The 20,886-nt window shown below is 49.5% G+C and overlaps 4 protein-coding genes across 14 annotated transcripts in view; 1 reads left to right on the forward strand and 3 right to left on the reverse strand.

Annotated features, from left to right (window-relative positions):
- The window catches only part of PYY (peptide YY), a 76,289-nt gene extending 68,235 nt beyond the window's left edge, over nt 1–8,054 (reverse strand). The window contains exon 1 of the mRNA XM_073889193.1: nt 7,921–8,054. Within this exon, the coding sequence (XP_073745294.1) occupies nt 7,921–7,931 (11 nt within the window). The 5' untranslated portion in view covers nt 7,932–8,054. The remainder of the gene's footprint in view (nt 1–7,920) is intronic.
- The window catches only part of LSM12 (LSM12 homolog), a 21,822-nt gene extending 11,745 nt beyond the window's left edge, over nt 1–10,077 (reverse strand). Inside the window, exons 1-2 of the mRNA XM_025861894.2 lie at nt 9,871–10,077; nt 7,921–8,054 (exon numbers count right to left, since the gene is read on the reverse strand). Coding sequence (XP_025717679.1) covers nt 7,921–8,054; nt 9,871–9,994 — 258 coding nt within the window. The 5' untranslated portion in view covers nt 9,995–10,077. The remainder of the gene's footprint in view (nt 1–7,920; nt 8,055–9,870) is intronic.
- A 2,396-nt stretch (nt 10,078–12,473) lies between these two features.
- Nucleotides 12,474–20,772, forward strand: G6PC3 (glucose-6-phosphatase catalytic subunit 3). 6 transcript variants are annotated; one of them, XM_073889189.1, is made up of 6 exons: nt 12,474–12,545; nt 14,904–15,010; nt 15,358–15,448; nt 15,659–15,777; nt 15,967–16,108; nt 16,342–17,028. In XM_073889189.1, exons 3-6 carry the CDS (start codon nt 15,378–15,380, stop codon nt 16,703–16,705), a joined length of 696 nt encoding a protein of 231 aa, XP_073745290.1. In that variant the 5' UTR covers nt 12,474–12,545; nt 14,904–15,010; nt 15,358–15,377; the 3' UTR covers nt 16,706–17,028. The 6 variants fall into 6 exon arrangements, with proteins under 6 accessions (XP_073745290.1, XP_025717678.1, XP_025717677.1 ...); XM_025861892.2 differs by lacking the exons at nt 12,474–12,545; nt 16,342–17,028 and adding exons at nt 12,616–12,970; nt 20,653–20,772; XM_025861891.2 differs by lacking the exon at nt 12,474–12,545 and adding an exon at nt 12,619–12,970.
- The window catches only part of HDAC5 (histone deacetylase 5), a 36,433-nt gene continuing 34,494 nt past the window's right edge, over nt 18,948–20,886 (reverse strand). For all 6 annotated transcript variants that reach the window (XM_073889184.1, XM_073889183.1, XM_073889186.1 and 3 more), the window contains 5 exons: nt 20,679–20,797; nt 20,034–20,167; nt 19,458–19,542; nt 19,161–19,326; nt 18,948–19,072 (listed from right to left, as the gene is read on the reverse strand). In XM_073889184.1, the coding sequence (XP_073745285.1) occupies nt 19,033–19,072; nt 19,161–19,326; nt 19,458–19,542; nt 20,034–20,167; nt 20,679–20,797 (544 nt within the window). In that variant the 3' untranslated portion in view covers nt 18,948–19,032. The remainder of the gene's footprint in view (nt 19,073–19,160; nt 19,327–19,457; nt 19,543–20,033; nt 20,168–20,678; nt 20,798–20,886) is intronic.

Consider the following 20,886-nt stretch of genomic DNA (forward strand, 5'->3'; position numbering starts at 1 on the left):
AGGGAGGCCCGTGCACTTCTCATTCTCTTAAAAAAAAAAAAAAAAAAAAAAAGTTGATTTTATTCAGTGATAGTGAGCCATGCCCTGTTTCCTGGGCTCCGAAAAGAGAGAAAACAAAGTAAAAGAGAAGAGCCACACCCCCTTACTGCCTCAACAAGAGATTCTGGCTCAAACTCTTGCCTACCACACACTAGCTGCATGAACCCGAGCACAATGCATAACCTCTCCAGAGCCTCAATTCAGTCATCTGGGGCCCATCCTGAAGGGTTATTGTTGGAATTCAGTAAGCATGTACAGCACCTAATATCAATATTGGCATGTAACTAGTCCATGCCCTCCCTCCAAGAATAACCTCCAGGTTAGCTTACTGACAGAAGAGCAAAAGATTCTAAATTGCAGATGGACAAACTGAGCACCTTCCAAATTAGCTTGATGCCATTTAACTTCCTTCCTTTTATCTAATTATTTATTCTTCAAGACCCTACTCCACTATTACATCAGAAAAGACTTCCCTAAAATGTTTACTACTCTATGCCAAGGGTTGGCAAACTACAGCCAGTGGGCCAAATTCAGCCAACCACCTGTTTTAGTTATGCTATATTGGAAAGACCACACCCATTTGTTTATATATCATCTATGGCTGCTTTTGCTGCAAAGGCAAAGTGGAGTAGTTGTGACAAAGAATGGATATCCCACAAACCTAAAACATTTACTATCTGGCCCTGTTTCACAGAGAAAGTTTGCTGGCCCCTGCTCTATGCTCCCATAGCAACTTGCTCACACCTCCACTAACACTGATCCTGCCATACTGTCAGCACTAGTTAAAAATGCTGCCCTCCTTCACCACTGCCAACAAACATGAGATTCTTGAGGGCAAAGGCAGTCTTAATCTAACAACCCCAGCACCTGGAAGGGAGGGGTAGTGAGAGGAAAGGAGGACAAAAGGAAAAGAAACCTCGACCATTAGAATTTCACAGAACAGTTCTCAGTTCCAGTAAGTGACTAACACACAGTCACACAATTCATTAACAGCCCAGCTGTTGAAAGAACCCAGTTCTTCAAACTCCCCACATTCTACCACACACACTGTTTGTTAGCTTCTGACACAGTGTGCAGATCCTTTCATTTTCCACTTCAGGTACAATTTGCTGGACTCTCCAGGGTAGTTTCCGGTATTTACCTAAGCTAGTCTCAAAATTCCAATGCTAGAACTTGACTGCATCACCCTTTTCCCCACAAGCCTGTTTTGTAGCAGGAAGACTAACAGTTAGAATGCCCCTTAACAGCAGAAGCGATACCACCACCGACCCACCAGTAAAGTCCTCATTTTAAATCACCTCCATGTCAGAGCACAGAGGTGGCTTCAATAACACACAGATGGCCCACCTCAGCCAGTAACTCAGGCACAGCAATTGTCTCCACACCCCGTGATGTCAAGAAAGCCCCCTTCGGAACCAAACCTTTAACCTAATGAAGGCTCACGGGATCGGCTGGCTGCCATGCACTATAGCCTGAAATGAGTCATGAGCCCTAGCCCGGACACTGCATCCCCCACTATGGCTCTGACAGTTTGACCCTAAAGTTTGAATGCCACTGAATGTGACATCCTTCAAAAGGCTAGTGATTTTTTTAAGTAGACTCCCCGGTGAGTGCGGAGCCCAATGCAGGTTTTGAACTCACGACCCTGAGATCAAGACCTAAGCCAAGGGGCACCGGGGTGGCTCAGTCGGTTAAGTGTCTGACTTCGGCTTGGGTCATGACCCCAGAGTCCTGGGATTGGCCCCGGATCAGGCTCCCTGCTCAGCAGGAAGTCTGCTTCTCCCTCTCCCATTCCCCCTGCTTATGTTCCGTTCCCTCTCTCGCTGTCTCTGTCAAATAAATAAATAAAATCTTTAAAAATAATAATAAAATTAAATTAAATTAAATTAAATGGCAGTCAACTGGGGCCCCTGAGTGACTCAGTCAGTTAAGCAACCGACTCTTAATTTCAGTTCAGGTCATGATCTCAGGGTCCTGGGATCAAGACTATGTCAGGCTCCCCACTCAGCGGAAGTCTGCTTGAGATTCCCTCTCCCTCTCCTTCCGCTCCTCCCCCCCATGTGCTCTCCCTCTAAAATAAATAAATAAATCTTTTTAACAAAATAAGTAAAATGGCAGTCAGTCATTCTACCTTGCTAACTTTATCTGATACCACTCACTACTTAACATGTCCCGTCACACGGTAGTAATGGGCTCTTTCTTTTCACCCCCAACCTATACCTTCATGACACTATCATAAGCAAACAGCTGTGTCTGCTCACAGCCAGGTGCACAACACTGGTGGACTCTAATCCGGTACTGGAGCCTTTACAATATACTCTAATCAAGTGAGCCAATAGGTTATATACAGCTTCTAGAAGCTAGAAAAATTTTATCTGACAAAAAAGTCTTGCTTTCTCTAGAAAAGTAGTCGTTTCCCTTCCCACATTTATACATAATATGAACGCCTACCAATATACACATAGCCAAACAGTGTGGCCAGGCCATCTGATTCTACTTGGTGATAACTCCATACCTCAACACATTAGGGTCACGATATGGTCAAAGGCCCACCTAACAAGATAGATCCATGAACAAAGGCCACAATGCCGCAGCTATTAACTACTCCAGGAGTTTACTCATACTGGAGAATTAACGCTCAAATCACTGGAAAGTCTATGGTTATGCTAAACTTTAGCTTTGAAATTGGGAGAACACAAAACAAAAAGTCAGCTCTTCCCTCAATGTGACATCATACCTAAAGGTGAACAATTTTTTTTTTTTTAAACTGAACTCTGTGACTCTTCCGTTTTCTCAGCCTTACCAGAACCGCCCCCTACCACCCCACCCAATCTCCAAATACCCTTTTTATCCAAAGGCTGCCAACTCCTTCTTCATTAGCAGGGGCTAATGATAAGCCTTTTGAATCTCTTCTTCCTGGTTGCATTTGATAATTCACTGCTTGTTAGTAAGATCTAAATGGGTAATAATGGATAAAAGAGGCTGACAAATTAGTCCGTGGTTTGGCAAGGGAGGTGGATGCCTTATATGTGGATTTCAATTTTCTATGCTTTGTCACTTTTCCCACCTCCCCCCACACTTTTCCCACCTCCCCCCACAACAAGTCCCACACAAATATCTCTTTAAGAAAGTCTTCTCCGACTCAGCAAAGTGAGGACGACTTACATCTCAGTCAATGCACTGGATGCATTTATCTCAACAAATACATACACTTGCCTTGGCTCTGTCCATGAGTTCTTCCCTAAGGATCTCAGAAGTTGAAAGCACAGCCTCCTAGGTTCTGTGACTGCTCACTCTAAACTCCAGTACTCAGCCAAGTGTTCACTTAACTACGCCACCTGATAACATTGCTCTCAATGTTCAAGTTAATTCTGGTCACCAAGAAGAGATCTCTTAAAAACATTTAACTCAATTACATATTAATGGTATTCAATACAATTTTGATTTTCCCCAATATGGGTCTGGCAAGTTTGGATAACTGAACGAATGTCCGTCCAAAGCCAGGAGAGACTGACATAGTAATAGCATGCATATTCTTGGCTGCCTTCCCTCAGTCATAATGCCCCCCTTCCCCCCACCTTGCCCCTATGCCTATTCAAGGAACATCAGCTGGCTACACATAGCTAATGCAGAAGAACAGAACTAACATCTGCCAATTCTAGTCAACTGACCTAATCCCCATAACAACTCTATGAGATAGGTACTAACATTATCCCATTTTTACAGTGAGGAAACTGATGCTTAGTAAGGTTAAGAGGCAGAGAAGTGACTTTAAAGACTTACCTGCTTGATTCCTGCTTTTTCTACTAGACCACAATGCTCCTGACCACATAATACAGAGGTTTCTCTACATAGAAATATTACTAACATGGGACTTTGCAGTTAAAATATCAGACCTGAGTTCAAATCCCAGCTCTATTACTTAGTAGTTGCATGATCTTGAGCTAGTGACTCATTCTCTCTGACCCTCAGTTTACCCTCCTATGAAATGCTGATGGTACCCACACCATAAGAACTGTTAGAATTAAATGAGATGTCTACCAGTTGCTAGTTCAGAGTGGCACATAAAAACATTAGTTCCCACACTACCAGCCATATAACCCAGAACAAGTCACTTAAAACTAATAAGCCTGTCTTCTCACCTATTAAACAGAAAGGAAAAGAATACACTCTAAAGATCACATGGTGTGACTGTGAGAATGGAATGAGAGGTGTCAAAGCTCTTTGTAAACTGTAAAGCACAAGACAAATGTAAAATGTGGTCCCCAGCAGAGCTTACCACAAAACCTTGCACAAAATAGATTTCAGGAAATGTTTTATAATGCTACACAGGAGAGAAGCTTGTTCATGTTGACATGTCCCAAATCATCTCCTGAGAACACTACCAACCCATGGGTAATCCTCATTCCCAGAGAACCAGATGCAGAGTCAGTTCAAAGGAACTTGTTAAGAAGAAACACCATACTTCATTCTGCCACGTGGACCCTAGGGTTCTTCTTGTCCTAAAGCAATATTTAAACCTTCCTCATGACAGAATAAACTAATAAGCCACAGGGTGAGTAACTTGAACCTCACTTATGACTGGCTTTGATGTGCTTTTGTACTTTTATTGAAATGCTTCTGTCTTAGAGTCAGGAAATTCAGAACACTTTAACAGGGTACAATGGTACTGTGGAGAAGATCAAATGATACTCGTAACTTCCACCTTCAGCAACCCCACTGTCCTCTTCCAAGCTGCCCCTCACATCCCACAGCTGTGGACAGACACAGGACTTCTAAGCCTGCAGTGAACTGTAAACGGAAAGCAAAATGGGCTCATCTCTAAGAACTGCTAGTTCGTACCTTCTCTAGTTGGGCTGGAATTAAGTATTTTCTTTAAAAGTCCTTCTCTTCCATTTCCTGCTGGGTCAGAGTAAACAAATATCCAATTTATATCAACAGGATTAATTAAACAAAGCACTTACTATATCAGCAACATGAGCCAACATGTGACGGTATCTTCCTACTGGAAGTGGAGCACACAGGTGATGCTCCCCAAGACTGTGAGCAGCAACAGTTTTCTTCCAGGGATCTCTGAGCACTTCAGTTCCCTTCTAACATACTTAAACAATCCTCCATCTTAAAAAAAACCCAGTCCAGGGGCGCCTGGGTGGCTCAGTTGGTTGGGCGGCTGCCTTCGGCTCAGGTCGTGATCCTGGAGTCCCGGGATCGAGTCCCGCATCAGGCTCCCTGCTCAGCAGGGAGTCTGCTTCTCCCTCTGACCCTCTTCCCTCTCATGCTCTCATTCTCTCTCTCAAATAAATAAATAAATAATCTTAAAAAAAAAAAAAAAACCCAGTCCATGCTCTTCAATGGGATGAACTTTTCAGGTCATTCAAGCAATATGTAAACACCTGCCCAGATTAAGTTTCCACTAACAGTGCAGCAGGCTCTTCTAAGTCTAACCGATTCCAGGGAGCAATCACAAAGCATCCTCAAATATGGGAAAGCCAGTATAGCTTACCCCTAAACATGTCTGCAAATGAAAGAGCGAATAAATGAAGTCCAGAGATAGCCCTCCAACCTTAATTTTACTCCTAAACATGTCTGCAAATGAAAGAGCGAATAAATGAAGTCCAGAGATAGCCCTCCAACCTAATTTCTGACTCCTCTTCCCAGCAAACCTTTTTCAAGACTTGGCAAGCAGGCCACAAAAAAAAAGTAAAAATTTCCAGTCTTCCCTAACCTATTGATTCCTGCTTTCTTGAAAGAGTGGGTAAACAACTAGTTTACAACAATACTAATAATCTAAAACTGACCAGCAGAAAGCAAAACCCTAAAGACAAAAATACGCTGCAAACTCAAAAACCAAGAACTATATATATTTGAGGTCAAACATAAGTAAATTACCTTTTAACAGCTCCCGCTTAACTGTCCCACCCCTAATAATCCAATTCCTCTCAACTAAATGGTGGCACATATTGGTTCCAAGAACAGAAACTTAGGGGGCGCCTGGGTGGCTCAGTTGTTTGGGCAACTGCCTTCAGCTCAGGTCATGATCCTGGAGTCCCAGGATCAAGTCCCGCATCGGGCTCCCTGCTCAGCAGGAAGTCTGCTTCTCTCTCTGACCCTCTTCCCTCTCATGCTCTCTATCACTCTCTCTCTCTCAATAAATAAATAAAAATCTAAAAAAAAAAAAAGAACAGAAACTTAGTCCTTTACATTTCAGAAAACCATCCCTCTTTCAGATAATCTTTCCTCTACTACTCACTGAAGATCCAGTTATTTAGTTAACAAACTTTCATACCCTATAAACACTAAAAGTAACTGTGTTTTCTCTTCAATATACCAGGAATAAACTATTTCACTTGAATCTTTTAAAATCTCTTCAGCCAAAAAAAAAAAAAAAAAAAAAAAAAGACAACCACTCCAAGAGCTCCTACATTCTAGTAGGAGGTACCTAAGCCAGGGTTTCAAAAATCTATAGATTTCTAAGAATGGGACATTCTATATGCAACAGCCTTTAATATGAAACCCAACACCGTTCCGAATCTGTCTTCAGCCATCACTAAAAAACAAGTGGCATCTCCCTGGAATCTGAAAAGAAGGGACCTCCAGATAGGAGGTAACTATATTCTGCCAGCCTCAGTTACCCTCTACTGTTTCAGCTGCCTAAGTGTTTCCTTGCTTTGCTGAATTGTAGCCAACATACCACATTCCCGAGAGAAGCAAGAGAATATACGTTATTACAAGACTCCTCCAGAGGGAAATACCTCCACCACACTAATTCAAGAGACTTAAGGCAGCTGCTACTAAAATCGAAGGTCTAATATTCATTCAAAAAATATTAAGCACTTATTCTGTGCAAGGCTCTGCATATTCAGCCATGAACAAAACAAGTATGGTTTCCATCCTCACAAAGTTTGGTGAGATAGAAAAGCAAACAAATGATAACACAATTATAAACAGGCTACGAATAGGGTAACCTTAAGTTCCAATGTGCCCAGGACACACTGATCTATACTTGTCCCAGTGTAAAACAAAAGCACTCTGCTTTACTCTCAAAAATGTCCTAAGTTGGACTATAAATGCTATGTCACTTTAACTCTAAAGGATAAGGTACTGTAAGAGAGAGTAATGGGAGCAAATTACTTTAGCCTGGGTGATCAGAGAAGACTTCTTGGAAGAGGTGCCATTAACTAAGTCCTGAAGGATGCGGCTCCAGACATTCTGGAAGAAAGAGTGTTCAAAGCACAGGACAGCAAAGACTCCAGGGCATGGGATGGTATTATTATTGTTATTATTATACATGAACTTTCACTCATAGAACTAAAGAGTCAAAGTGATTTGGAGGCTCCCAGATTATCAACATGTACGTCCAAGATTAAAATATCCTAAGCCTCTAATTCTGTCAGACCTCAAAAATACAAAGACACAAATGTAGCTCTAAGGCAGTAGTTTTCCAAATTTTTGTAGGTCATGAATCAGAGATCTGCAAAATACTCCATATGTTCACCAAAACCACGTCTATTCATGTGTGCACACACACAATTTCAGGAGATTCACGGGCAACACCCCTACCCAACCCCACCAATACTGAAGTTCACGCATGGACTCCAGTTTAAAAAAAAAAAAAAAAAGTCCTCTTTCACAAAGGACAAAAGCAAGCTCGCAACTTTATTTCTCTATTTGGGCATTAAAAGGTTTCTTAAGTCTTCTGAAGATATCCAGGAATAAAGAGAAAACCTAAACTGACAGGTTTTCCAAAAAGGTGTCAGAACAAACAATTTTAAGTCAATGAAAAAATGAAAAACAATGGACAATATATGTATCACCAAGAGTCAATGAGTCTCAATTTTCCCCCACCATTTTGGAGAGCCAGAACTGCCCTCAAGTCCTTACCTTACTAACATTGAGTGAAGCTAGGGGAGGAGGGGTTTCTGTTCGGTCATTAATTATTTCCACTTCTGAAACATACTGTAAGTTTATGAGCAAGATGTCTGCATGGTTGGGCTTTCCACTGGAAGAGGGACATTCTGGTGAAAAAATAAAGTTAAGGAAAATAGGGGCAAACAGAGCACTGACACATCCCAAAAGGGGCATGGAAAACACAATTCACACAGGCTGGTGTTAACAGGTGTGCCACGATCAAGAGGGGGGAGCCTCACAAGAATCACAGCTCTCCTCAGGAAATCTCTGCCTATCACCTTCCGCCCGCTCAAAACCCTAGAACCAAAAGATCTCAAGCTTTTCAAAGCCAAATACCACCCAAAATTGGAAGCCTCAGAAAGGGTTTCTGTCACCTCTCTACTGGTTGTATGGAGGCATAATGCAGTGTTAACGCCGTATATATAGTTTGTCTTGGCCCTAAGGAACCACACAGGAGTGGCAGTACTTTCTGTTCTTGGTATAATACTCCTTTCATCTATATACTGCTCTTTTCACTTTTTTAGATTTCAGATTTCCCATTCTGCAGAGGAGGAAACTATAGCACTGGAAAGGAGGCTCACTCCAGGTGAACCCAGCTAGATAACCCATTTATTTATATATTTATACATTCATTCATTCTTTCTTTCTTTCTATCACTCACCCGTCCTCCAACTATTTATCAAGAGCATAATATATGCCAATTAAAAGTAAAGTAATTCTTCATGCCAAAACCCTTCCAATTAAACCACTAATGTAAAAGGTCTATTTGGCCCAGATCTGAGTTTTTGTATTTTACAAAAAAAAGGCAACGGTTCCTGCTGTAGTTTCAGAGGACATCTTCCTAAGCTAGACATCTACAACTAGTGGTATACTTGACACTCAAATGCAGCACTCAGTAGGAAACTTCCTTTTGAAAGATGCCATAAAGGATTACTCGAAAAAATAAAAAAATAAACCCACCTGTGGCTCAGAAAGGGGAAGGGGTGGGTGGCACATTTATGGCAATCATATTTTGTTTCCAAGACTGAGTTTCCTGGAGTAATTCAGAAATCATTTCCACCCCAAAGAAGCAGGCCTTCTTTTCTATTCTGTTTAACACCGACACTTCCAAAAGGGGAGGGAACTACTAAGGAAAAGTCAGGACTCCATGTGCTGGGCTGAGCAGGAGGAGATAACTTACTCTTTCACCTGTAACCCACACAAGCTTACCTGAGACCCTGAAAAAAACGTAGTCTTCTATCTGGACCAGGTTTCCAACGCAAACATTCTCAAAACAGCAATTTTCAAATGACTGAGAAAGCTAATTCAATACTCCCCGCCCCCAAGAGCACCACGCACACACACTCACCAGCAAAACAAGCCCCTATCCCCATTTCAGATACAAACTCTGTCCTGCAGTTACTCTCCCCCAAAGCAAGCAAGGCCCATTTGGGCACCACCCCACCGCCCTTCCTTGGACCGAATCCCACCAGAAGACACCCCCTCTTGAACTCCATACCCTTGCGCTACTAGCAGTTCCTTACTCTGCACACCCCCTCCCCACATGATTCTACCCGCCCCCCTTCCATCCGGGCTCCAATCCACCAGCCCCCTCCCACGACCACCCTCTCTCCCGATCACTGTGTCCCCTCTCATAGCGTTTCCCTGAAAAGGCATCCGCGTGTCAAGCCCCCCTCCACCCACTGACCCTCGCTCGGGGCCCAGCTCCCCATAAGGGGTGGGAGACAGGGTCCCCTAAGCGGACCAAGGGACACGCGAAGAGGGGGAGGGGAGCTCAGGCCCGTGCGCACGCGCTCCGGGCGCCGCGGTAGCCGGTCGCCCCTAGGCCCGGAGAGGGCCCCAGCCGCCGCCGTCGTCCCCCACCCCCCCCACCACCGCACATACACGCCGGCCCGGCCTCGGGCTCCGCGCAGCGAAGGATACTTAAAGCCAGCATTTTGGACTGGTAGTCGAAGGCTACCACCTCGCCCTGCAGCCGCTGCTCCTGGCACGTCCGGCACGACACCTGGCTCCCAACGCTGAAGTACTCGCCCGGAGGAGCCGCCATCTTGGGAGAGCAGCCGCGGCCGGCGGCGGCGGCGGCAGCAGCGGGCGAAAGCCGGGCCCCCAGTGAGCGCCGCGACGCGACGCACGAGGCGTGCTGACGTCACACGCCAGGGCGTGGCCTGGCGCTGGGTGGGGCGGGAGCCTAGGTGGAAAAGGAAAGAAGAGGAAATAAAGGGGAATCTGAATGAGTGTTTGTGCATCTGGGCCCGCTTGGTAAGGTGCTTGCAGACTCCATTTCAGAAATTAAAGATAAATGACCTACGTGGAATGAGAAGGGGAAGGAGGCGGGAGCTGCAGTCTCCATATGAGCACACCTTGACAGAAGAGTTTAATGAATGAACTCTGTATTTTATATATGAGGAATCTGAGGACCAGAGGACTTAAGGAAACTTGCCCAAAATTATTATACCCAGTTACAAAGTGGTAGTGGAAAGAACACTGCCTATAGGATTAGCTAAACTGGGATCGGAATCCCAGGTCTGCCACTTACTAAGTTCTATGACGTTGAGCAAATTACTAAACCTGATCCTGCATCTTTATTTCTTCTGTATTATTACTTACTGAACACCCAACAATCTTTTGGTGTAGGAATCAACACCTTCATTTTACAGATGAAGAAACTAAAGTCTTAGACTAAACTTGGCTGGGGTCGCACAACCAGAAAGAATTCGTTCTACCTGTTTCCAAAGACGGTGCTATTTACTGCTCTGCTGTATTAAATAATGCCTTCTAGAGGAGTTAGGTGGTGAAGTGAGATGATGTGGCATGCAGTAGGTCTTTAATAAATGGTAGTTACTCCATGATCACCCATCACCCTTGGAACTCGAGATGCCTTCCCATCTCCCATCCTGCCCTCTCTAGAAAGCCAGGCAAAGGGCAGGAATGAGAAGCAGAAGTAGTGACAAAGGTGGCCTTGGGGCAGGAGTTTGGGCCCTCCCCCCTTAGTGTCCATCAGATATACGAAAGTTTTAACATGCAAGATGCATTTTCAAGCCCTGTCATCACCAATTTCCATCCCTGATCCACCTACTCCGCCCCTCCCCCCACAGAAAATCTGGAGCCTCACATAGTAACAATAGGCTGACCTTTCTCTAGTCCAGAGGGAGGCAAAGGGCCAGCGCTGGTGCTACTTAACCTGAACACAGTTCAAAAGTGTTTCCTTGCCCTGCAGGAGACATCAACTTCCTAATGTTGGGCGTATATTAGTACAATCATTGTAATAGGAATAAATATACCGCTCCCTCTTAGTTGTGTTTTTTTGGATAACTTTCAAGTCTGACCCTCATAACAAATCATATGTAACTGCCGCTCCACTTTTTATATGGCATTGTGATTATAGGTTTTCATATATATGACTGCCACGTACTGTTAGGAAAAGCTTCTTGGAGGAAGAGAAAAAATCTGAGACCTAAAGGACAAGCAAAATCTCTAAAAGGAGAGAGAGCTTGGTGATTTCACGGAACATAAAGTAGTTCAGAAATACTATGAAATGGAGTTGTGGGGGTAGGCTGGTAAAGGTTGTCTTGCTAGAGCCTGAGCAAACTTTGAAAGACCTAGAAAATGTAGGCTTTCTCCTTGGGGCAATTGGAAAACATTTAGCAAGGGAGTGAGATGACATTTATATCCAGCTTCCCTTCCCCACAGCTTTTTAATTAGTGAAATTAATCTCTTTCCAAGAAGAACCATATTTACATTCTCATTTTCATCCACCCATCAGAAAACTCTCCAAGAACAAAGTTGCTTGAGGTAGGAAGGAACTGGGGAGCCACTCAACAGTATCCTCCCACCCCAACTCTGCCTCTAGGCAGGACTTCGCCTAGAACAGCTGAGGTTTCTATTTTGTGTGTGTGTTTCTCGAGAGGATTATTCCAAATTTTGTCGTGGGTGTGTGCCCCTCCTCTTCCCATACCAACCCAGCTACTACCTCACGGTTTACCTGCCCAGCGAGGTTTTGGAAAGCAAGAAAACGGAAGGAGGGAGATAAAGCAAGCTTAGAAGTGGGAGGAAGTGTGACTTAGGCTGCTACGTGTAAAAATTCGCAAGTGTTTAGGGAAGACTCCTCAAAATTAAGAGGCTTATCTGTCAGCTTCCAAATCAATAACGGATGAATTCGGGCGGGAGATTCTTGAGCTGGGGAAGAAAGGCAAGGTTTGATCAGCGGTGTATGCAAATTTAGGGTCCCGCTTCAGCGCCGACCGGTGATGCCTGGCTCCTCCGATGAGGGAGTGCCCGTAAACCTTTCTCCAAGAAATCTCAGAATATCTTTGGAGGGTAGCGGTACAGGAGAAAAGAGGTCCGGTCTCGAAGGAATCCTGACGTTGGAGATTACACATCCATCTTCGCTGCAGCAAAGCAAGAACGCCGGTCGCGTCGCCGACCCGCAAGTTAGTCCTTCCTTTGACCCGGAACAGCAGCGGGAGCCGCCTCTGCGCCCAATGCCCACGTGCCGGCAACAGCGGCCACGTGGGGCTCTGCGGAAACGCCTTCGCAAAGATTTGTCCCCTGCGCTGCCCAGTAGAAAGGAAGGCCCGGGAAGAGCGCTGGAGGAAACGGTACCGGCTAAAGGCCGGGCTCGCGCGAGTCTGGGACAGCCGAGGGGCGGGGCGGGGGCGGGGCCTGCGCCGGCCGCTGGCAGGGGGCGGGGCCTGGGGCTCAGAAAGGTGGGCTTTGGACCGCAGTGGCGAGCCGCTTTCTTGTCTCCGCGACTCCTCGGCTTCCGCCTTAGAGCATATCCCCGCCCGGCCGGCCCCTGGGTCGCCATGGAGTCCACGCTGGGCGCGGGCATCGCGATGGCCGAGGCGCTGCAAAACCAACTGCCTTGGTTGGAGAGTGTGTGGCTCTGGGTCACCTTTCTGGGCGATCCCAAGAGCCTCTTTCTGTTCTACTTCCCCGCGGCCTACTACGCCTCCCGCCGCGTGGGCATCGCAGTGCTCTGGATCAGCCTCATCACCGAGTGGCTCAACCTCGTCTTCAAGTGGTGAGACAGCGAAGCCCTCGGCGTCCTGGTCCCCCACCCCCAAGGGCCCTGAGTCCTGGGCAAGCCCTGATCTCTCTCAGCAGGTGCCTTAAGGGCTCGGACCTCCCCCACTACCCCGCCCCACTGAACCCATAGCCTTAAGACCTCCTCACCCCTACCCCATGGCCCCTGACTTTTTTCCTTTGAGCCTCATTGTTTATCTTGGTCTCAGGCCTCAGAGTCCCCATCTTACTCATTAGACCAGTGTTTCTCAGACAGGCCTGATAAGAGAAATCACCTAAGGGGCGCCTTTAAAATGCGGGTACCCCATCCCACCTCAGACATACTGACTTAGAAATTTCAGGGGAGGGGTTGGGAATCTGTATTTTAAGAAGCATCTAGGGCGGCTTAAGTAGCAAAAAGTCCTGCTTCTCAGCTCACTCTTTCATTCATCTAGTCATTCATTTATTTGACATAGTTGTTAAGAAGCATGCTTTGTGCCAGGCTTCACACTAGCTGCTAAAGACAGAGAAGGCTCGAAAATTAAGGTGCGTTTCCCAGACGGTGACCAGCAGCACAGGAAGCCCTTGAAAACTTGCTAGAAATGCAAGAGCTCAGGCTCCTGGCCAGAGCTACTGAATCAGAATCTGCATTTCAACGAAGACCTCAGGTGATTGGAGTGCCTAGTAAGGCTTGAAAAGCACTGCCTTCCAGGGAACTCTTTCTTCTTCCTTTTCTCCTCCGTTCACTAGTAGGCTCTTCACCCAGACTTAGAAGCCGGGAATCCCAGGCAAGTGGGTGGGGCCCTCAGGGCTTATCTGTTTGTGCCACCTGTTCTCTCTTGGGTGAAGAGGGGAGCTATGCCTCCCGCTGGGCATGAGCTGCCCCTCCCCTCACCTCAGCCTCCGTTGCCTGATACCCTGCCTGGGGGAGGGAAGGGAGTTCAGAGGAGACACTCGAATGGGCTGGAATGACTTGCGGAAAAACAAAATAGGAGTTACCTTCCTCTCCTCTCTTCTCTGCAAGGGTTTCATCCCTCCTGAAAACGGAAAAGCAACGGTCTCATCATTTCCCTTTTGCCTAATTGCCCTTTGCTTTATGCTCTCTCTCTGCTCAGAGTCTGTGTGAGCTGTGTGAGTCTCCCCCTCTGCTGCTCCCTCCAAGACAGCCACCCCTTTGGGTAGACCCTCTCAATGCCCCTTCCCGTGACAAAGCCCCTATTCATTTCCTAAGTGTCTGGAGCACCTGGTGGGTGAACCTGGTGGTGAGGAGAGGTGGCTCCCTTTTGTGTCCCTCCCCAGCAGCATCTTTTCTGTTCTCCCACCTTTTCTCTTTCTGGCCCCAGCAGCCTAGCCTCTTTGGTGTGCAGTTTCCCAGGGTCCAGCGAAGCACCTGCTAGGCCAGGGGACTTTGAACTTTTGGTCCTCCTTGTTCTTTCTCAGTTTCCTCTGTCCGTTTCCCACTCCCGGTTTCAAATACCAGAGACTCGCCTAAGGAGTTCACGTGTAGGTAGTTGTGGCTGGAATTTGGGGAATGGAGAGAGGGAGAAGCAGGAGCATGAGTGGGGGTCTGGGAGAAAAAGGAAGAGGCAGGTCCTGGGCTCTCTAGGAATGAGAAGAGTAGGGCTGGCCCTGCCGCGGGAGGGCTAAGAGCAGGACTGATGAGCATTTCAGAGTGTGCATTTGCGCACGCGCACACACACGCACACACACACACACACACACACACACACACACACACACACACACGGTCTCTTGTCTCCTTATCACTTCTTAAAAAATAGCGTGCGTTCTTTTCCAAGGTAAAAAAAAAATCATTGCATCAAGGTGATGCACAGAATTGGACTCCCTTTCTGACTCCACCGTGCAGGCCTTCCAGAGGCATCCTTCTGCTCCCCGCCTGTTCCCCTGGCTGTATGCGTGTGTAATGTCATCTCACATCTGTTCTCTTCTAGGTTTCTGTTTGGAGACAGGCCCTTTTGGTGGGTCCATGAGTCTGGGTACTACAGCCAGGCCCCAGCCCAGGTTCACCAGTTCCCCTCTTCTTGTGAAACTGGTCCAGGTGGGAAGCCCCAAACCTCCCTGTCCCGGTGTGGTTAGGGTTTGGTGAGTGTTTCAGAGTACTTTTCAGCCAGGGTGGCCTACCCAGAGAACAAAGAGAGCCCGGGGAAGACGGAGTTGAATTCTGGGAGGAGCGCGCCCAGGCCAGAGTGCCAGCTGCCTACGTTGTTTAGAGTAGATCCAAGAGACACAGGGCAAAGCAGGAGCCTGAAAGCAGTGGCCTCAGGCAGGGCTGAAATAGGCTGCAGGGCAGAGAGAGCCATGCACCAGTGTGGGGCCCCGGGGGGGCCAGGGGCTCCTGAGTTCCACTCTCATCCTCTCACCTCAAGCTTCTGGATCCCCCGGCAGGCAGCCCTTCTGGACACTGCATGATCACAGGAGCAGCCCTCTGGCCCATCATGACGGCCGTCTCTTCCCGGCTGGCCACTCGGACCCACAGGTACACCTCGGCATTGCCTACCAATGAGGGCAGGGGGGATGATGGATGGATGGATGGATGATGGATCCAAAAGACCTAGCAGCAGGGCAGCCTGGGAGCTGGAGTTCCGGGGGGCCTTGGGGCATTTGGTCAAACCTTGAAGTGCTTGGGTGCTGAGGGAAGCCAAGGTGTGTATGGAACCCCCCCTGAACCATTTGCTTTTCTTTGTAGCCACTGGGTGAGGGTGATACCTAGCCTGGCTTACTGCACCTTCCTCCTGGCGGTCGGCCTGTCCCGGATCTTCCTCTTAGCTCATTTCCCTCACCAGGTGTTGGCTGGCCTGATAACCGGTGAGCAACTGGGGCCACAGGGTGGGCCTGGGGTTGCCACTGGCAGTGAGAGGACCGCTGTAGGATCTTCCCATCGAACAGCAGACCCCAAGGCCCCCTAATAGCTCAGTCTATTCTGCCAAGCTGTCCTACAGCTCCGGGGCTCATATCCCCAAACTCCTTGAAGCTGCCGTTACCCTACTTCCCTAGGTGCTGTCCTGGGCTGGCTGATGACCCCCCGGGTGCCCATGGAGCGGGAGCTAAGCTTCTACGGATTGACCTCACTGGCCCTCTTGCTGGGTGCCAGCCTCATCTATTGGACCCTCTTTACACTGGGCCTGGATCTTTCCTGGTAAGTCCTGCTTTGAAGCTTGGGCAGGCTGGGGCCTGTTCGGCTTCGCCTGTACCTAGCTTGATGGGTCCCTGGTTTGCTGTAGCTAAAAAGGGACACGTTACCTGCTCACAAACACAGACTCTCCTGGGGTCACAGCAGAACATGGGGGTAGACCCCAAAGGAGTAAGAGCCATTGGCCCTCTTGCTTCAAGGGGAATGTCTTTCCTGGCAAAGACCCCTCCTCCCCATAGGTCCATCAGCCTGGCCTCCAAGTGGTGTGAGCGGCCTGAGTGGGTACACGTGGATAGCCGGCCCTTTGCCTCCCTGAGCCGCGACTCAGGGGCCGCCCTGGGTCTGGGCATCGCCCTGCACTCTCCCTGCTATGCCCAGGTACGGCGGGCATACCTGGGACATGGCCAGAAGATAGCCTGCCTTGTGCTGGCCATGGGGCTGCTGGGCCCCCTGGACTGGCTGGGCCATCCCCCTCAGATCAGCCTTTTCTACATCTTCAATTTCCTCAAGTACACCCTTTGGCCATGCCTCGTCCTGGCCCTTGTGCCCTGGGTGGTGTACACGTTCAGTGCCCAGGAAACACCACCCGTCCGCTCTTCCTGACTTCAAGTGCCTCCTATTGCCACTTGCGCCCCCCTTCCCCCAACAAAGCCAACACTCCCTGACCTCCACACTCCGGAAGGCAGCCCCATCCCGTTCCAGCTCCCAGCAGGCCCTGCTCGTCCTCAGTCTCCCACTGCTCCACCATCTGGTCTTAGCCCCAGAGAACAGCCTTCTCTCTTCCCAGAAAGGCTGGTCGGCCTGCCTTCCCCGCCCCCACCCCCCCCCCCCCGAGTCCCCAGGGAGCTAAGGCAACATCAAGACCAGTGGGCTCCTGTAACACTGTGAGGGGCTCAGAGCGGCCCCAATAAAGCCCTTGAACACTTCTGGATTCTTTTCTTGCCTGTGCACACATTTCCACTGAGCTTGCCTGTGTGTGTGCAAGTGAGACCCTTGCCAGGCCACCTGTTCTGCACCCCCTGCACCCGTTTCCACAGAGACCTTGCACCTGGGCCCTCTCCCCAGCATCACCACCCAGGCCACAGGAGAGGTCCCACGAGATGCTATGGCTGTGTTCGGTGAAACCTTGTCTCTAACCTACGAGGACAGAGACTCCACTCCACTCCCTCCCCCCCAGCCCTTTGTTTCCTAAATTGGCTAGTTCAGGGACTGGAGAAAAGAAGAGCAGCTTTTTTGGGCCAGGATGGGGAATGAGAACCTCTACTCCATTTGGAAGCCCAGAGAAGAGAGACATCAGCCCCAGAAGGCACTGCCAGAAACAAGTTTATTTACATAAGGACACACAGTGTAACAGATTACAAAATACTTAACTGAAATCCATATCCAGGGAGACAAAGCAAGGAGTGGGTTTACATGAGAACCAGACCAGCCATGGGAAGAGGGAGGATTAAGGGCCCGGAGCTGGGGCTCAGCAAGGGGAGGCTTGCTACACTGGGCCTAGCCCCATCCGCATCCCCCAGGAGGATCTAGAACACACTAACAATACACAAGACACAGCACACAATGAACCAATGGTGGTGGGACTCCTGCCCCTCTCCTGGCTCCCTCAACCCTATTCAGGCCCCCATTAGGATAATAAATATGTAAACAGATTGGTGAGGCCCTCAGGATGGGGTGGAAAGAAAGTATATGTGGTGCTGGGGAGCCGCTTCCCATCTTTGGTTTCCTACAGGCTAGACAGCATTCCCTAGAAGCCTTATGAGCCCCCAACCCCAGAAACAGAGAGCTAGGCTGGGCTCCTGGGAAAGAGAAAGGGTGGTGTCCAGCCCCTCCTGGTCTTAGCTCCCTTGGGCTAGTGACCAGCAAAGGAAGCCCATGAGGAAAGGAAGCTACAGCTGAGGGCAGAATCCTGGGTTCCTGGGTTCTAGTCCTGCCCCTTCTAGAACGCCTACTCTTACCATCGCCAGGCTTCACAGTAAAAGGCCCCAGGAGGGACGTGGGCCACTGATCCTTCTCATGGCATGCTGGATGGCTGGGGAAAATGTGGTCCTGAACAGCAGGGGGGCTCTCACCAGCCTGGAGTCCCCCTGCAGGGACCACCTCCCCCACCCCAGGCTGTGCCAGCAGAGGGCCAGGGAAGCCAACAGAGTAAGGCAGACAGCAGGCCTGGTTCTGCCGCTCCTCCTGGTCCCTCAGAACCCTGGGGTCCAGTCCCATCCCTCCCCACACACTTTGACCCTCTCCAGCCCCTGGGAAGGGGAAATAGGCCCAGAGGGGTGTGAAAGAAGACTGCCCAGCCCACAGACCCACCTCCTAGGGCACAAGCCTTCCCCTCAGTGCTGAGGCCAGGAGAAAGGAGGAAAAGGGGTCTGTGCAGAGATGACCAGGATGACGAAGAGGAAAAAGGGTGGGCAGTCGCTGGGTGGACACCCACCTCCCCTCTACTCTGTATCTTACACTGTAGAGCAACCTTCTGGATCTTCCCCTGAGGCTGGAGAGGGGAGGAGGCTGAAATTAAGGCATTTCCCCCCAAGTCAGTTGAAGCCAAGGCACCAAACTTACTGTTCTTCCTTGCTCAGGGAGACTCCAAAACCAGATGGTACTATCGGGGCCCCCATGCCCACCTTAAGCTGGCCCAGGCTCCCAGGGGGAAAAGGACAGAATGCAGGAAAGTGGGCATGGGACACAACATGGAGGAGGGGCTGGAAAGGGCACCCCCCACACCTTACAGGAGGAGCAAACTTCTAGAGTGGAGATGTGGGCCACGCTGAGGGAAATTGGAGGCAAGGCCTGAGGCAGCTTAGCAGAGCAGAGGGGCAAGGCTGAGAGACCCACACAGCACACGTTGTTGAATGTGTGACTTTTTGTTTTTAATAGAAAAAATAAACAAAATCACAATGATGAAGCCCAGAGGGATGGGGGCCAGGGCGTCACAGGGCAGGCTCCTGTTCCATGGGTTCCTCTGCCGGCCTGTGGGGACAAGCACGGGGCGGGGGGGGGGCACATTGAGGCAGGGGCACCGGCTCGGGCATGGGCAGAGATCAGGAAGGCAGCTTACCTGGGGCTGTGCTCCCGGGCCGCGGCAGCCTGGGCCTGCTCAGCCCCCACCGACAGCAAGGCCATGGCGCTCACAGTCTCTGCCTCCTCCGTCTCACCTGCCTGGGCCTCCCGCAGGGAACGGCCTAGACCAGTGGCGAACCTCTGGACGCAGCTCCAGTGTTTGCCTGTGGATGAGGGGCAGGCAGGGGTCAGGGAGGACAGAAAGCCCCATACTATATCCCCAGCCAGGGCAGGCCCATAAGCCTCTGCCCCTTGGCAAGTGGAGGTCTGAGCCTCTCTGCCTGTGCCCACGCACTCTGGATCTCGATGACTTTCTCTAGCGTGGCCACTGCGTTGATGTTGGGCTTTTGTTGCAAGACTGCCTCGTCCAAGGGCTGCAGCTGGCAGGGGAAAGAAGAGAAGGCTTATGGTGGGGAGTGGGTGGCGGTACCTGGCCCACTAACCACCCCACATTCAGCCCCAGACATCTCCCATGACAGGGGCGAACCTAGCTTTCTGGAGGAACCCTGGGTTAGAAAGCCCTCCCTGTCCGGCAGCTGTCTTTAGGGCCCAGGAGAACCTTCCCACTTTTTTCTTTTTTTTAAGATTTTATTTATTTATGTGAAAGAGAGAGAATGAGAGAGCGAGCGAGCACATGAGAGGGGGGAGGGTCAGAGGGAGAAGCAGACTCCCTGCTGAGCAGGGAGCCTGGTGTGGGACTCGATCCCGGGACTCCAGGATCATGACCTGAGCCGAAGGCAGTCGCTTAACCAACTGAGCCACCCAGGGCACCCCAACCTCCCTTTTTGATCAGTGCTGCTTGATCAAGAAAGGGGCCATCCCTTACTAGCCCCTCCCTGCCCCCACCCCAGTGCCTCCCTGCACCCCTCACCTCCACGCTGAGCAGAGCTGAGACACAGGCCTCAGAGGCATCACAGATGGCGGTCAAGTCATGGCCTCCCTCCAGGGCCAGCACCACCCGGCCCCCTGCCAGCGTCATCAGCTGCCTGGTCAAGTGGCCAAAGCCTTTAGGGATGGGTGAAGGGAGGAAGAAGAAATAAAGAAAAAAAAAAAATCAAGAGAGGGTAAGGAAGAGAAAATAAAACACAAGAGATGGAACAAAGAGCACAAAATAAAATGGTGGGATTGAAGCCTAAACACACATCCATAATAAAATTCAGTGTCCACGGACTAAATGCTCCTTTAAAGATAAAACAGAGTAGATAGGCTAAAAAAAATTCCAATTACATGTCATAAGGAGCACCACTGAAACACAAGGGATCAATAAGCTCCATCCCTAGGACTCTGGGAGGAGATTCTCTGCTACCCCACACCCACCTGCTTGCCCCCCAAGTCCAAGGTTGGCAGAGGGAGAGTGGGAGGCTCCTGCCAAGATGATTCCAAGTTTTGGACCTGCCCCACCCCCCCCAGCTTCCGTCCTCCCAGCCTCTGCAATACCAGTCTATTCCTGCTCCGTGTCCCCACTCAACCCCATCCTCACTGCTCCGCAGCCTTCCTCAACCCCCCAGCAGCTCACATCTGGCGGTGACAGAGTAGCCACCCAATGGAGACAGGTGTCCCTCAACAGCGTCAAACCCGGCAGAGACCAGGACCACGTCAGGTGAGAACTCGTGGGCAATGGGCATCACCACTGTCCTGCAAAAAGAGGGCCCAAGCTGACCTGGGCGGGTGGCTAGGCCAGGACTCACCTCACTCTGTTCCCCCCAGAGACAACCCCCTCCACC

This window comes from Callorhinus ursinus, unplaced genomic scaffold, assembly GCF_003265705.2.
Source record: "Callorhinus ursinus isolate GAN/ISIS: 27379988/994484 unplaced genomic scaffold, GSC_fseal_2.0 scaffold102, whole genome shotgun sequence".
Lineage (NCBI taxonomy): Eukaryota > Metazoa > Chordata > Mammalia > Carnivora > Otariidae > Callorhinus > Callorhinus ursinus.